The 17,309-nt window shown below is 37.1% G+C and overlaps 2 protein-coding genes across 2 annotated transcripts; both read right to left on the reverse strand.

Annotated features, from left to right (window-relative positions):
- Positions 1-1,414: 1,414 nt before the first annotated feature.
- Positions 1,415-5,085, reverse strand: LOC113713555 (triacylglycerol lipase OBL1-like). The gene is made up of 6 exons (XM_072069670.1): positions 4,858-5,085; positions 4,617-4,821; positions 4,072-4,265; positions 3,925-3,958; positions 2,010-2,629; positions 1,415-1,894 (listed from the first exon to the last, which is right to left on the reverse strand). Exons 1-6 carry the CDS (start codon positions 4,984-4,986, stop codon positions 1,622-1,624), a joined length of 1,455 nt encoding a protein of 484 aa, XP_071925771.1. The 5' UTR covers positions 4,987-5,085; the 3' UTR covers positions 1,415-1,621.
- Positions 5,086-14,295: 9,210 nt separating this feature from the next.
- On the reverse strand, positions 14,296-15,690 carry LOC113713698 (uncharacterized). The gene has a single exon (XM_027237482.2). It carries the CDS (start codon positions 15,330-15,332, stop codon positions 14,553-14,555), a length of 780 nt encoding a protein of 259 aa, XP_027093283.1. The 5' UTR covers positions 15,333-15,690; the 3' UTR covers positions 14,296-14,552.
- Positions 15,691-17,309: the final 1,619 nt, after the last annotated feature.

Genomic DNA, 17,309 nt, shown 5'->3' on the forward strand with positions numbered 1-17,309 from the left:
GTGAGATGGCTCTACGACCTCGACCTGCTCACGCGTGAGTTCCCGATGCGCCCGCTTGGCCCCGTGATTGGGACTCCCAGTTCGGGACTCTGACAGGTCGGCTCCTTGGACTTTAGGCTCCTTGTCGGACTGACCCCCCGGTTGCCCTTTGAGGTAGTTCATGATCGCCTCGAAGGTGGGCAGGTTTGCTGCCACCGTTTGAACCAGCTGTTCGGGCGGAATTCGTGAGGGCCCCGCCCCTCCTTCTTCAGGTGTTGGATCCCGATGAGAGTGTTGAGGGCCATTTCGCTCCATCCCTTTGGATCCACCAACGTTCCGTTGCGACCTAGTTTTCGGCATGATTCGCGAAAAGAAGTAACGTGTTTCCCACAGACGGCGCCAATTAATGCGACTGCCGAAGTGAAGGTCCGACCTGGCCCGGTGCCTGGGGAGCGAGCTGGAGCGTTCGACCTGCACGTGAACGAGCTGCGGGGCTAAGTCCCCTGGAGCAACTCCGACGCTCAAGTCAGAAGAAGATTCGTAAGTAAAAGAGTAGAGTTTGTGCTATGAATAGCGTACCTTGTATTTTTCCCATGCGTGGTATTTATAGGACCACAAAAGGTAGTCTTCTAGTAGAACAGGGAGTCCTTATGGGAGCAGAACTCTCCCTAGGGCTCCATAACTCAGCTAAGGCGTGCTTGGGCTCTGCGGCCTGCGCGGCCCATCTGCTTGGGGAGACCGCGCCCTCTGGGCCCCCAAGCCGACCTGCTGGGCCGAGAACCTACTACTAGCCGAGCTTGCGGGCCGGGCCGACGTGCACGTGGGCCCCACTACAGAAGGCATTAAAGAAGAGAAGCAAGAGAGGTGTTCAACGCGTATGAAAATAAAGGGGTTCTTGTTCTGTAACCACAGGTTTCATTTGCTGATGGAATTTGTGAATTTAATCTGAGTAGCTGAATGAGAAATATAGTCGTGTGTGTTATATTGTAACATTACATTCTTCAATCCTTGTTTGAATTTAGGCCTAAATCATAATTGTATGTAGGTTAAATCATGATAAAGTGGTCTTTGTCGAAACAAGTTTTCTATAGAAAGGTAGAAATACGAAAACGTATGCTTGATGAGAAGAGCAGCAGCTTGCTCGACTGCTTCAAACATTCCTCTAAAATAAATGGGAAAAAAAAATCTAATGATCCTCAAAATAACTGTTATGACTACTTTATTGCAAAGTTAAGGAAGCCAAAAGTGAATCCTATTTTGATCATTATGGCTTTGTCATAAAAGTAGGAATCTTTGGTTTTGGTGTATGATTCTTCTATATCATTTTGGGTACGTATTGTACAAACCAAAATTTTAGGAGAAAATAATCAACTCACAATATTATTGAAATCTCAAACAATGAAGAAAGTTACACCACAGTAGAAAATCTAACAAATTATTTTAGACTCTTTCTAAAAAACATCCTAAATAATGTCTTATTCATAATCTACCACACTTATTAGGAAAGAAACCACTTCCATTAGAAATTACAAAATAAAACACAAATTCTTAAATCAGACAACTACTAAAACCTAACTCCAATAAAACTAATAAATAACTAAATAAATACTTGTAGGCTTGATTTAGTTTGCCAACACATATGTCATTCTGGTTTCAGGCCTTTCAACGGAGGGTGCGAGGAGGGCAAGGTCCCCAATCTGGTGACGTTAACATAGTCCTGAGGACCATGAGCTGATAATCCAGGAACGACCAATCCAGCCATCCTAGACATGGTCTGAAACAACCCTTCTCTATACTCCATTCCTCTCGTGAAAGGGATAATGAAGCTCCTAATCAGCTCGTAAACGGCATTCAAAATCTTGGGTATAAGCGACAGCAGTGAGAAGTAGTTCTTGTTTGGTTCTTCCTCTAGAATCTGTTTCGGTTTTAGTTCCAAAACAAGGGAAAGAGAATTTATGAGAACACTCCCATAAAATGATACAAGGGAAAAAACTTGAGAATAGATAAAGAAAAGAGTTAAGTTTTTTCACCTGCCCTCGGTAGCAGCTGTTGAAGTATAAACAAGGACCAAAGTGCTTGAACATGAGGGTTTTGTCATCAAACGGTACTCTTGGAACCATATCATTCTTGTAGACATATCTGCAATATTTTACGTCATAAAATCTAAGCTTATCCTTCATAAACTCTCCAAATTGCTCATCTCCAACTCTAGGCTGCCCAAAAGTGTACACTCCTTCCATTCTTTCCAATAACTCATTTTCTTCATGTAAAATCAGTATGGCAGGAAACAAAATTGCCAATGCCCCTCCTAAGCTGTGTCCAGTTACCATGAATTTTGCATTCTGATTTTCCTTCAATCTATTTCTCAAAATTTCCCTTATTGTGTAATAGGCATAGTTTTTTCCATCTGAGCCTTGCTCAATTGTTTTAGGCCAACCCTTTCGTTTTTGTAAGCCTAAGGCTTTCATAAATCCAGCATGAATCTTGCCCACACCTTTGACATCATACCACGAAATATCAAAATCCGTACGCCAATCATCAGCATCAAACGGCTCTGTCCCTCGAAATGCCACCTCAATCAGGTTAGAATCAGCACTGGTTCTCTTGTCTTCGAAAATGATGGCTTGTGTTGTGTATGATTCCTCATAATCTGAATGGTATTGGGTAGACAAGTTGTAAATTGTAAATTAAACTTCGGAATTGCATTACTTTGCTAAAGAGAATTTTAGGTATAACAAACATGCATGAGATTAAGTTATTCGTTTACTTTCAGTAATTTCTCAACTCTTGACTTACAAAATTGTCCTGAATTTTTTGGCTTTCCATGAAAACGTATATGCATGCATCAGCTTAAAACCAGGAAAAACTTTGGAACTTTCACTAAAAAATCCAAGTTCAGGGAACTAAAGACCAAGTAGAGAAATTAAAGTCCAACTTTTCTAAACTCATTTGTTTCCTTCATTAGTCAGCTTTTCCATTTTTCTCATATTAAACAAAAAAATTTTTTTTTTTTTGTGCGACAGAAGCGGCTAAGCTGCATGTGATGCTTCGCTTTCCACAACTTCTTTTAGAATTACTTAATGTTTATGATGTAACCTTCTAACCATCTCCGTAGTTTTTTCCTCTATATATATTTGTGGTAAACGGATAGCTATCTCCCGTACAAATGCCATTTTCGGTTGAATTTTAGGCAAAGATAAATCATGAATTAGTGGCTTTGGCAGATGATAGTTACGTGCCAATTAATGACCTGTGACCACAGCTCTGGCCAAGGCTTCATTTTCATAGGCCAATTATACGCTAGACGTGCCCTCCAATGGACGTGATGCGGATTAGCTATAGCTTTCACTAAGAGTTGAAAATATTAAATCATAAAGAATTGATGGTCACCATCATTTTTTTTCATTCGAGTTGGTGGTGACAACTGACAACATTGTGAGGTTAGGATTGAGTTTTGAGAAGACATATAGGTTTAGGGTAACTATCAGAGAAAATCTCTTAGAGTTTTTTTCACTGTTAGATTCAAAATTTGAATCCTAAATTTATTTGGAAATGGAAAGAGTATGTGAAGAGAAAGGAGAGTTAAAAATAAAAAAGGATGACTCCACATATTTTGCAAAATTTGAGAAGACAAATTTTATTTGTAGTGAGTACGATTTCTGTATATCCATCCAAAATGAACCGGGCAATTATAGTTTACTTGACAATTGTAAATCAGAACTTCTAATTTCTAAACAAAGTCTAGGTGGTATTTTCCGGTTTGCTGCGTTTAGGCAAAAACCAAGAAACTTGTTGATGTGCATTTTGACTTGTTAAAGTAGTGCCATCATTCATGTTTAAGAGTAAAAAATGGCCAGCAACAATGAGTGGCAAGAAATGGTTGTCTTTTGACAAGACAAGGAAAGGAGAAAATTTTCACATAAAGAGGAGAACGGAGCTACTGACCATTCCAAAAGTTGAAGAAGCCCAAGAATTCCATCTGCAAGAGTAGAATTGGAAAAAGGGAAAAAAAAAAAAAGACTTGAAACTTGTTCCAAGCAATATAACATGAAACTTGCATTGCATGTACTGAAATTATATAGTATAAATTACCTGCCAGTGATCTGTGACCACAGTTCTGGAGAAGGCTTCATTTTCATAGGCCAATTTAGCAGCCATCATAGACAAGGCTGCATCATACCTCTTGTCATTAGCTTTGATCCTTCCATCTAAATCCACTCGCGTGTCCAGATTCGCAAGTATCGACCTGAAAGTTGCAGCCGACCTGTCTGGCGTTACTACCTTTCCTGCAATCAAAGCATACACAAGGCCATACTGTTACCATATTATTTGGCTTGTTGCATGAAATAAACAGCGATCTCCATGAAACATATATATAAGATTTCAATGGCCGTTATTATCATTTTTTCTCTAGCTAGCTAATCAAAAGTTGCCTTCCACATTTTATTGATCTATATCAAATAGAATATGATTTGACACCAAAAATTAATGCCTAATCCAGTTTCCCTGTGTTGCATAATAATATGCTTTTGCATGCATGCATGCAGCAATCAATTTACGCCTATAGTTTTCCGGGGAGGTAATGGATATGAATTAATGGAACATGCAACATAAATAAAAGAGAAATTAAAACAAACCCGTAAGAAAATTCCATAAAAGGCCGATAAAGCCACCATTGCTGGATGGATAATTCAGGCACAGCTCCAAAGTAGATCCTAGGACAGCCAAAGGTTTTTTTAAATGAAGGAGGACTATCTGAGCCACGAGAGACACAAAAACTATCCATCGGCGACGGAAGCCGTACGCCTCCGGGGCATGAAAGGAGTCTGCTTCCCTGTATACCTTGGGGGCATGAAAGGAGTTTGCTTCCCCGTATACCTCGGGGGAATGAAAGAAGTCTGTTTTCTCTAATTCGCGTGAGGAGAAGATGCTAAGGATGTCGCTAAAACCAACTTCTTTCGGATTGAGCTGCAAATATTCTTTAGAGAAATCTTCTTTGGAAGCCATATCTAGCTAAGAAGTAATGATACTGATTGGGTAGATAGATGTGTGGTTACGTCAAAGTCTCAAGGGTGAACTGATTTGTAGTTCAAAGTATAGCTGTGTAATTACAATTTATATTGTTGGGCAGATGCTTAAACAATGTGGTATTTTCTTCAACAATGTATTAATATTCAGTCACATGGCACCGAGTACGAATATTAGCAGTTGTCGTAGTTTGAATTCGTCAAAAAGACGAGAGTCCACAGACACCCAAAAAATTTTTTTTTTTTGAGAGACAGATACCCAAATTTACGGTTCTCAAAGTACTTCACGGGTACACATGGGATTGATTGCAGTATATACTAGTATATATACAACAACTATGGAAAAGTGTGACATTTGCAGTATATACTAGTTAATTATGTCACTACCATTGATGAATTAGTGTTGTAATAAGTAATGACATACCATGATGTGTGGATTGTCTATCTTTGCAACTAAGATGGGTTAAAAATGACGTAGATGAAAAGGGGAGAAGGGGAATGTAACCGAGGGATGATAGTGCTTAGAATGGGGCATAGGGAAGACATCTTCAATAGGGAGACAAATCGTGACAAACCTAGTCAACTGACACTGTTCAAGTGTAAAGATGAGAAGTAAACCTAAACCCTAGACCAATACTTGGTGGCCGAACTACATATAAAGAAGTTACTAAAACAACAAGATTAAGCATAATCGATTAGATATGCACTCACATTAATGCCCTCCTACATTAAAATACTTTCCCAATTTAGTCTTACTTTTAAAAAAATTTAAAAACTTAAAATCTCTCTTGACTAGCTAGTATCCGTTGGAGATCCGTTAGATAATCTCAAACGACAAAGTTGTGGGTAGCTTAATTAGAAGCGATGGTTAGTGAATGAATTGAGCAGATAGAACAGTTTTGACGTTAAAAGTTGAAACTTCAATTACTGTATAAAAAAGTTTGAGCACACTGTCCAATATTTGTATTGTTGTGCAGATGCTAAGACTGTAGCAATTACTCTAAAGATGCTTAAAAGTAGAGTTAGTGACAAAAATAATCAACCACTTGAAACCAAGTAGTTGTCCAAATTTGAATTTGCATAAAAGACTGGCAGTCTACTTGACCCAAAAAATAATTGTTCTCCAAGTTGTTCACATGGAGTATGGGTTATATAATGTTAGAAGAGGTTAACTTTGGATTAATTAATCTTCTCATGGGGCATGGGTTATATAATGTTAGAACTAGAAGAGGTTAACTTTGGATTAATTGATCTTCTCAACCGTTACCGGGCACGATGTGCATCGTGGATCTTGTCGGTGCACGACTAACCTAATTTCTGGGATATAATTAATTTATTTTGGACATGTTACGTAGGGTCTGTATATATAATACGTACAAGTTGGAATCTGCCATGAAAGACACAAAATATTTTTTCATTTTTTAAACAAATACCTCTTTTGTTTTCTGCTGCAGTGTCCCTCGCAGTTCTTAGTTGTCCAAGGATATGTACATCAACAACAATGTGCTGCTTTATCTTCTTTTGATTATGTGGAATACTTAATTGAATTATCAAACTTTTACAAATAACTGAAGCTTGTTTTCTCAAAAGGGGAAAATTTTTTTTTTTTTGAAAATTCAATAGATTAACTTCACCAAATGGAAATGAACTTTAATACACTTGAGGGAGTGTCCGATTCCCAGGAATTTTTAGCCTTTAAGTGCGAACACGGAAAGAAAAGATCAAGAACATAATTAAGGGACTTTCAGAAGAGGAGTTTGAAAATCAATTTTGTATCTATTCAAGAAGGAAAAGTAAGAAAAGAATCTCTCAAGGAAGAAACTTGCCCTACTTGCACCTCTGGAAGAATGCTGGACTTGTGTGCTTGTTTCCTATACTTATTATGGATTCTAAGCAATATAGTTGAGGAGTTGAGCTATATTGGTGCCATTTCAATTATTCTGGAATGCAAACAAGTTTATCGTAGTATGCGACAATTCAGATACTCTTCAAAATTAACTTTTGGTAAATGTTAATGGCATCCTATTGACCTTTTAACCATGTAAATTAGATTTAGAAACATACATACATACATGCATGTGTGTGTATATATCCCTTTAAATGAGTTCACAGCCATTCTTTCTATAAATTGTAATATGAAAAAAAAAGATAGCGGAGGGATGAGTTGGATCGTATTAGAGGAGGAAATGTGAGTGAAAAATCTCGAATTCGAAACTTTTCATTTACACTAAAAAAAAAAGATGGACATATTTTTATCCTTTTACATGGACTAGTACAAAAGTCCAAGAAGTGTTATAAAGAGTTTGGTGTTATATATAATTAGTGTGGAAACAAATCAAAATAGATCCTTTGTCGTGTTATCAACTTATCATAATACATAAACATAATAGAAACCCAGAGTCACTCTTTCTGTCAAATCAAACGGACCCTTAATCCTAATAAGTTTCTCCGCGTCATCTATAATTTGGACATCCTTAAATCATGTGTGCAACAATGAACGATATCTCAAGGAATCCTTCAAAGTATGGCATAAAAAAATTATCACCATAATTATCATGCTGTTATAGTGGTTAGGTGGCCAAGGTCGTGACTATCCATTGACTTTGATTTTTCCGAATCCGATTGCTTTCAACGTTTTTAGTGCTTAGGTTGCCAAGGTCCTGTTGTCTGCAACGCAGGTTTCTCACCAATTTCCTTAACGTAATTTCCACGAGCAAAATCCAAGTTTAGACTATGAATGTGTGCATTAGCCATTTTAATTGTGCCAGTCAACAATATTTATCACCATAATTATCGCGCTTTTACGTACAGTGGCGCTTTTCCTTTCGCCTAAGACTAGAAAAGATTTTGTGCCACTCAATCCTTGCTCTTGTATACTCTTTTTTATCAGAAATGAGAAATGAGTTCGGGTTTTGACTTGCATTTTCTCTTCTTTATTGTGTTGATAAAAGGGCTAAGATACTCATGGCGGGATATGCATGGTGACGAATTGCAATTGTCCACCACGATTCTACGATCATTATGATACCATGGTAAACTAATTTTCCGATCACATGTCCCAAAAAAATTGAAGAAAGAAAAATGGGAGAGGCTTGAAGTTCTTAATTTACTTTCAATCAATATTACCTCCAATTCAAACTTGGTTGCTGATTGCGTAAATAACTACAAGGCGAGTAGAAAAGGATAATAGAAAACACAACCTTGATCTCTACGGCCTCAACTACCGGTAAAAGGTGAGAAAATAATACTCTAGTATTAAAGAGTAAAGACTGCATGTGAAAGCAGAAAAGCTCTTTTAGGTTACCTTTATAGTACTTTGTTTTCTAAACCATTACCAAACCATTGGAAAAATTTTCCTGCACTCTTTCCACCTCTAACTATCATATCCAAATTTTGAACCCTAAACTTTTCAATGGAGCAATTTTAAGAGTCTTTCCCTAACTAATGAGGCAACCTCAACTTAGAGAATCAATATCAAATTGGAAAATCTCCTTGTACTCTTTCCATCTCTAACTGCCAGATCCAATTTTTGAACCCTAAACTTTTCAATGGAGCAATTTTAAGAGTCTTTCCCTAAGTAATGAGGCAACCTCAACTTATAGAATTAATATCATAGTGGAAAAATCCCCCTGCACATTTTTCATCTCCAACTATCATATCCAAAATTTGAACCCTAAACTTTTCAAAGGGAGCAATTTTAATAGTCTTCCCATAGCTAATGATGCACCCACAACGGTTAAGTTGAACTTTATTCTTCATTCGTGTTAATTATATATATATATATATATATATATATATATATATATATATATATATATATATGTAGTCCTTCATTGATATATATAGGGCTTCATTGCTTCATGCTGGTTGTGGCCCAAAAGATAACAAACCAGCCATGTATATTGCCTTGTGAGGGCTTTCGCTCAAATAGCTCCATCAGTCATTAGTCTGGCAAGTACTTAAAACAAAACTAATGGGCCATATACAAGCTACATAAGGTCCCGTTTGGATTGCATTTTCCGTCATTTTTCATGGAAAAATTACTGTAGCGATTTGATGTATGTGAGGAAAAAAGGTAATGGGAAAATGTGTTCACGGAAAATGACGAAATTTTTCTACGGAAAATAGCAATCCAAGCAAAGCCTAAGACTTTCTATTCCTTTCGCATTGACAGGGACAGCATACATTGACTCTTCGCCCTAACATTTTCGCTTTTGGGCCTTTACCCGATACACACTAACCCACACACCATCACGTAAATACACTGAATTCAAATCCAAGTCCAAGTTGGAGATGAGAAGAGACGAATCATTAAAAAATAAGAAGTCCCAAGATGAAGATTTCACGCACGAGCATTGAGCTTTTAAAATCTATCTACATAATCTGCAACTTCGCGGTAAATTTTGATATTTTCCCCTCATGGGGGTCATAAGAATCAACCTCCTGAACCTGAAGAAAAGATGGCCAAATGTGTTAGTAAAATTTAACAAAGGTTCAAGTTAGTAGAATCTAAGCTGTAATCTAAAGTTCATCCTGAATTCTTAATTAGAGGACAATGAGCCAATTTGCCACCACTGACATGTAGCTGGGTTTGGAGGACTCAAGAGTTGCATGATAAGGGTTTTTATTTTGACCGTACTTTACGATAATTTCTATAAATTACAGTGGTAAACTACTAAATGGTGAAAGACCTAAGTCGTCATAATACAGATACACGTACAATTGTTGCTCAAGCTAACTCCCCCCCCCCTCCCCAAAAAAAAAAAAAGAAACAAAAATCTCTACACAGTTCTTCGATAAATTTGATCGAGGTAAAACTTGTCATGTCTCTAGTTAAAAGAAGAAAAAAAATTATGCACAGCATAGAATAAGAAGATCCTCATTGCTATAAACAGGCAGTAGGCAAAATGGGTGACAGATGCTTGCAATGGAATACGTCCCTTCTAGCATATAGGACGGACAAACAAATAAGAGGGAATTTAGGATTTTGGCCGATAGATTTTTTTTTTTTGTCTTTTTTTCTGTAATTTGCAAATGGCCCACCGAAATCCAATCCAACCAACCACCTTATTAGAAATAATAATTGGCTAATTGATCGTCTCTACAATACACATGCATTTGCACAGAGAGTAAATACGTGGCCATATTTATTTATCAAGACTAAGGGGAGTGCCGGTACATTGAGCGAGTGTTTGGTGTCTGTGATTAGAGATGACTTTTTATTGGAAAAATAATATTATATTTTGGAAAGATATAATCATCAAATATAATAAAGCTAATAATAGTACATTGTAATTACAGCACATACTTGTACACTTTGATTTATTAATGCTTTTACAATTCTATCACTCCCAAAAGACTTCTATAGAGATGTCAGTTAAAAATTGTCCAAGAGCAGACATAAGTTGTTTCAGACAAAAGAATATTCTCTAACGACTAATTATAGCAACGTGTTAATTGTACAATATGTTAATATGTCTTTGTGTCAATTGCACAACAAAAACAACACATTAATTAAACGTGTTTATAACACCATATCAGTAATTATACCAACACATAAGCTTATATGAGGTATATTCAATGCAAAAATGATTGCAAAATAATTTCATATTTCAAAAATACCCAGATGTCTGCATAAATCAAAACTTTAAATGTACCAAAATGAGAGCGTTTCAATAAATATATCTAAACATATGCTGCCCTCAATTGTACCAAAAGATTTAAAAAAAAAAACTATACAGCATTTCACGTTCCCAAAAAGTCCCTATCCATGCGGTTGAAATTCAAACCCCCTTTGATCACAACTCATTCTTATATAGTATAAGAAAACATATCTTAGCAATTTTGCATATATCTTTTATTGATGTCATTCGCAATTTTTTGTTTTAATCTTTGGATTTTCTAACACATGATCTGACTCCAACTTCATTGACTCGAATGTTCAAATTCTTACATATACACGAAAGGTGACGAAAGGAGATATAATTCTGCATATATATTCCTTTAGCCGTATTGTGGATAAAAGGAAAATATATTTAGTATGTTATGACGATCGAATACGATGCACTTGGGAAGGGGAGGTCCATGCCCTATTTCCACAGGACACTTGCAAAAGAACCCTTGAATAAAAGGAACGAATGTTAGGACCTTAGTGGACGTCCCACATGGGGTCTTCAAATATGGTTTGAACACTACTGAATTTTGTATGTATTTTTCATTTCAACTCTTGATATTATAGTTCAATGTTTCTAGATTTGATTGGATTGGATGTAGATTTGGATGCCGAGGAACAAATGGCTTTTAGTGGAGCATGATCCTTGAGACACAAACACGCCTATTCTCCTATACTGCCTTGGGAGGCAACTTACCCTTCTGCCTTTCTTTTTTTTTTTTAAAGCCATTCCTCATCTCGTTTCTTCTCTAACCACCCTAAGAATCTTGAAAGTCAATTGTTACTCTTTATTAGTTTATAAAAAATGGGATCATGTGCTAATTCTCCACGTACATACAAATGTTTCTTCAGTTTTGACGTACAACCAAAGATTATAACTTTGAGGAACTAAACAATATAACCAAGGATCGTTGTAGAAATTAAGTTCGGTGGGCAATATGTGAAATGACAATTATTTATGCAGTGTTCCAAAATGAATGATGATTATTTTTCTTTCACTCAAAACTAAAACTGATCCTGAATTACTTTCAAGAACAAGCTAGAAAGCAGAAGCACTTAGAATGATCCTATCCTAGCCCCCATCGATCGCGCCAAACGCGCACACAGGAAAGTTGAAAGTGCATAGTAACATATAAAGCCAATCTTCTTGTCGTAAAGGATATACTAAAAAAACTAGAAACCACCAAAAACGAAATTGTTTATGATGCATGTAGAATTTTCCGTAAGATAGAAGTACATGGACAAAACCACTGATCAAATTATTTTTTCATCGGAATCAGCTGCAAGTTGGCACATTTAGAACCACAAAGTAGCATGTTAGATTTAGAACCACAAATATGTTAGATTTTGTCAGTCAATTTGAAACTCGTGTTACAAGTAAGAACAATTGACATCAGCGGAATTGCCTTAACGAAACACCCTCCATCTTTTGTTTGATGGAGTCATATCATCTATTGTAAGTGGAGAATAACAAGGGTAAGATCCAGAAAGTATCAATAATTCTCATAGTAGCATACGGAACAATTGATATTAGTAATTTTTGAGACCCATTTCTACCTCTCATAGCCACTTACCAAACAGCCCTTTTGTCATTTTGTTCGATGGAGCTACCTCTAATAGAAATTAGCCTGTTTTTAGGAAACTTTAAAAACGTTCTCTAATTAATTAGTGCTTTTTTTTTTGTTTATATACAAAAAAAATTTACCTAGAAAAAAATAAAGAACAAATTAAAAAACATGTAAAAAGAAACAGCCACCAAACGGAGCTTTCATGTTACTACTATAAACCTAGATAGATTTTCAATCAAAGTTTTATCAAGAATTCCATGCAAATTAGGGCTGAAGAATTCCATGATCAGACGTGGATAGCCAGGTGGGAAGGGAGATAGGCGATGTGGATTGCCTTCACGTGTCTAACGAGGGGCCAAAACGACGTCATCAGCGTTACTAGGGTAGTCGTAAAAGATCACCGCCTTCTGTCAGTGGTTCACGTGGATTTCTCGTGCATTCTATGACTTAGCAATCCACCCCACCCCTCTTACTTTTTCTTTTGAATTCTTATTTTAATTAGCAAATTACTCGAAAAAGCCATATCAAACTTTCTTTTCGAATAGCAGAGTTTTAATTATTCAACTTTTGAAAGTATGTATTTATTTATTAAATTATCAAAAATATAATATTTGAACCATTTCTTTCGTTTTTACACCAATAAATTTGTTAGATATAAGAGAGTCGCACAAGTCACAAGACGTAACCAGATCTGACAAAGTTAATGGAGAAAATAAATGAAATGATTGAAAATTTATATTTTTATAATTTAATGAGTAAGTACATCCTCTTAAAAATTATTAAGTAGTCAAAACTTTGTTAGTGGTTACTCGGGGTAATTTTTTCAATTTTAATTTGGTAGCATAGAACAGCCCAACTACTTTTGCTCTGCTTGCACTGTCCATTATCAATCATCAATTGATGGAATCCCGTCTACTAAAATATGCCAACTACTACTGAATGTCAACTTTGTCTCCCGGCTATCACAAAAATTCCAGTGCTTTTTTTTTTTTTTTTTACTTTTTCTTTGGCATCTCAACAAGAAAAATTGCAAGTATGCAGCATTGGCAATCAGACTATCACCTTGTTCTGATTTGATTACTTCATAGTTCATATGATTTTAGATCCTTCAAAATCAATTTTTTACCTTCTCGTTTGTTTTTATACTTATGTCTTAATTTCTTTTAACCATCAAATACTTGCATGTATGGCCTTAGCAATCACATTATAGGCTTGTTCTTGATTTGATTGCTCAGTGTAATTTTAGATTCTGATTACTGATAATCAATTGTTTTATTCTCACTTGTTTAAACATTTATATTTTCTAATAATCATTAAAAAAAAGTTAAAATCTATATATAAGCTACGAAATGTTATACTGCAACATCGTTCCAATTAGTAGTTCAGATTATCGTCCCTCGAATGATTCTCATCTGCATTTCAGTGCACAGATCCGAACAAGTTAGCATTTGATGAAAGGATGGTAGATATTAACCAGAACATCATCATCAACCTCTAACAAAGTTCCAGAACTGGTTGGTATAAAATAAATGACAAAAGAAAGAGTGGAATGACACATTCTGGAACAGTAGAGGCGTACGCGAATGAGAAACCGGGTCAGTTTCAGACGGGACCTACAGGTGGCCGGTCTAAGGAGCATGTGCCGGTTATTTGACCTTGGGAGAGTGTTAATTCCCCAACCAATGTCCCACCAGTAATTGCAGCGGCCATGGTCCCAATTTTCATCCCCTTTCTAGTCTCTACGCAGCCGGCAATCCCCATTCCCCACCCTTCCCCACTCCAAGAATTGTACTGCTACTATCAAGAATTTTCTTTCAGACAAAATGATGCTAGGATAGTTTGCACCATAGCCGTCGAACCCTTTACCTCGGCGAAGAGCTTGATTATTTCTGATCGGAATCCTACAGAACTGGCTCGATTCTTGGGCTAAGCCGCTAAGGCGTACTAAAAGAATTGTTATAACTACCTTGTTTTCAAGCAAATGGTTATCTAATTTAGTACTACTGTTTAGTACTTGATGCCTCTACTATTTCCAAAAAAGCGAAACAAGGGAAGTAATATATAAGTATATATACCATTTGGATTATTAATGATTAATCTAGTTGCCAAGTACAACCATGCATGGCGAATGCAAGTCTAAGCAATTCCCATATGCATAGCTCCTGTCTTTATACAACCCTGCAAATCAGCAACAAAAGCTATCATCTTTCTAGTGAAGACGATATGAAAATTTTTATGCTAGTACTTAGTTCTCATCCTTCTCAAAGTCTTCGCCCTCAACTACTAATAAACAAGTAACCAATTTCGTTAAGCATCTGCATAGTGCTGAACATTCTGATGAGCAGCTTGATGATGATAACCCTTTGTTGCCATAGGTAGATAACTCCCGCTTGACATTGGAACTGGGAATCCAATCCCCGTTGGCCTATTCGCCGCAGCCCGTTCCAGAGATTGCACTTGATTCTTCAAGAATTTCACGTAATGAATTGCTTCATCCAACATTGAAGCAGTGTCCATTTTAGTCCCGCCGGGGACAAGTCTCTGGAGTATCCTAATCCTTTCACTTATCCTCTCTCTTCGATGCCGGGCTGCTACGCTCTGAGGATCCTTTGATATTTTCACATTCCTTCGCTTTGGTGGCTTCACGGATTCAGGATCAATGTGAATTGGCTGCATAGCTGCTATCCTAAAAATCATTTCCCTCATCGCAGCAACTGAATTCCGCTTCTGGGATTCCGTTGCGAACCCGTTTCCCCCCGCCAGCTCGCTTCTCCACCTTCCCGAGCTTGAATTGGACAGGAAAGGCAGCGCTGATGAAGGTTCCTGAGGGAGTTGTCCAGGAGAACAGGTGAAGGAGACGGATGGCGGTAGGTTCAAGAACGCGGATGAAGGAGCATGTGAATTATGATCAACAGCACCACTACTAGAATTGTTATTATTGCTTCCTTGATTAGCACTAAAATCCATCATGGGCAATTCGTGTATATCGGCGAATCCTCCGGTGAGTTCAGAGAGCTTGTCCATCTGCATCAGCAGCATCAAATCCATCTGGTCTTCGGGAGTAGACTTGTTGAAGTCAACGTCCATGGCGAAACAGGTTGCAACAATTCCTGTTTTTATACTAGTGAAACGAAGCCCCTGAAAATAAAGATATATTTTGGGGAAAAAAAAAGAAAAAGAAAAGAAAAGGTGGGCTACTGGGAAAAGAGGCAGAGAAAGCACTACACAAGTGCTCAAAAGCTGAGATTACTGGTGTGCAGAGGGATGGGTAGGGTAAAGAGAAGGGTGTGTAGACTGGGAGTTTTATCAGAATGTGCAGTCGCAGCGAAGTGAAGCAAAGAGAGAACTACTATTGCACACAAACACACTACTGGGTATTAGGTTTGCTTGCCGAAGCAATGAAGGGGACAAAAAGGGGAATAAAATAGTGATATCGGGAACAGATTATCAATCCAGTGGGAATGCTATATATAGCAAGTGGGTTTCAATTTTACGCATTACATTAATGCTATTCCAGTATTTTAGTATTATCATGGAGTACTTCTCTTTCATTTCATGGTGTTTAGGAGTGTAATTAAGTCGAATCTAACTCTGAGCATTATACTATTCGATATCGACTCGAGTTAAAATATTTGAATTCTTCAAAGTCAATTTTATTTTACTTTACTTGAACTTGAACTCGTACAAATCGAGCCCAATCTAGCTCAATCGAGTTTAATTAAACTCAATCAAGTTTAAGAAGTATAAATTTATATTTTATTAATTTTAATTGAGAGACAAAATAGACATTTCATACTAATAGATAAAAATATTAAATAAATATATGTGTGTGTGAGAGAAGCTCAATTAAATTCGATTAAACTCTATAAGCTTTATATATTAAGTCGAGCTCGACTCATCATGTAGGTTGAACTGTTTGAACTCAAACTCGGTCAATGCGAGTTCTTGCTCATACTTTAATCGAGCAAGTTTGGAAACATAGTTGATTTAACTTGACTTGTTTGCACCTCTAATGGTGTCACAAGCTCAAAATAAGGTATTTTTCTATCCTGAGCTGCATCAAGGGTTATCAAATTTAGAATGAAGGAAATCACTGATGGGATTTACAAAATATAGCACTAGTGTGAAAGTACAATTACAAAATATGCAAGCAAATCACTGATGGGATCATACTACACATACCATAAACGATAATCCCAAATTATTTTATGCAAATCGATGGTGTAATATAGAGTTCTTTTAATTGGCATTGATAATTGCAAGTGCTTTGTTCGGTTGAAGTCACCACTCACTGTACATAAAACTAGGCAAATGAGAAAATTTTTCTTTATTCGGGTCCAAATAGGGATTCTATTTACTAGATTTTTTTTTTTTTTTTTTTTTCCAAACGATAGCAGATTCTATTTACTAGTTGATAAATGTCCGTGGCATAACTTGCAGGCATCTTAGTTAAAAAATAATAGCTAGCTCTGAAGATGAAAAGGGCAAGAAGGCTTAAAGGTTATATTAGCAGAAGAAGAATTTGGCCCCCAGCATTTGAATGGTTCGGATCCACCAACTGCTCCAGAGGATTGCCATAAGTGCTTTCGATGGTGCATGAACGAGTTTTTTCTTCTTTTTTTTTTTTTGTGGGATATATGCTTTTGAGTGGAACACTGATGAGAGACTAAACTTTGCCTTAAAAATTACTTTCTTTTAAGAGCGCTAAAACCCCACTCACATGACATGAGTCAGAGGTCTCACCAGACCCCTTTTAATGAATGATTCACCCCAGCACGACTCAACCCAACCCAACCCAAAAACCAATCAACTCGGTCGCCGGCCGGCTGCGGTGCCGGTGATCAGATATGATAGATCAGGCGGTGGGGGCCTCCTTTATTATGATAGTATCAATTTATCCACAAGTGCTGCAGCTTCAGCTAAAAAAAAAATGCCCCGCCCCCTGGAATGGAACGTTTCTCGAGGTGGATCAGGTTCCTCTGCTGCAACTGTTTCATGTGCTGGGTCTTGCCAACTAACTTTACCACCGGTAAACTCAGCCCCCCATCCCCCTTCTCTCTTTCC

Source organism: Coffea arabica, chromosome 10c, assembly GCF_036785885.1.
Source record: "Coffea arabica cultivar ET-39 chromosome 10c, Coffea Arabica ET-39 HiFi, whole genome shotgun sequence".
In the NCBI taxonomy this organism is placed as follows: domain Eukaryota; kingdom Viridiplantae; phylum Streptophyta; class Magnoliopsida; order Gentianales; family Rubiaceae; genus Coffea; species Coffea arabica.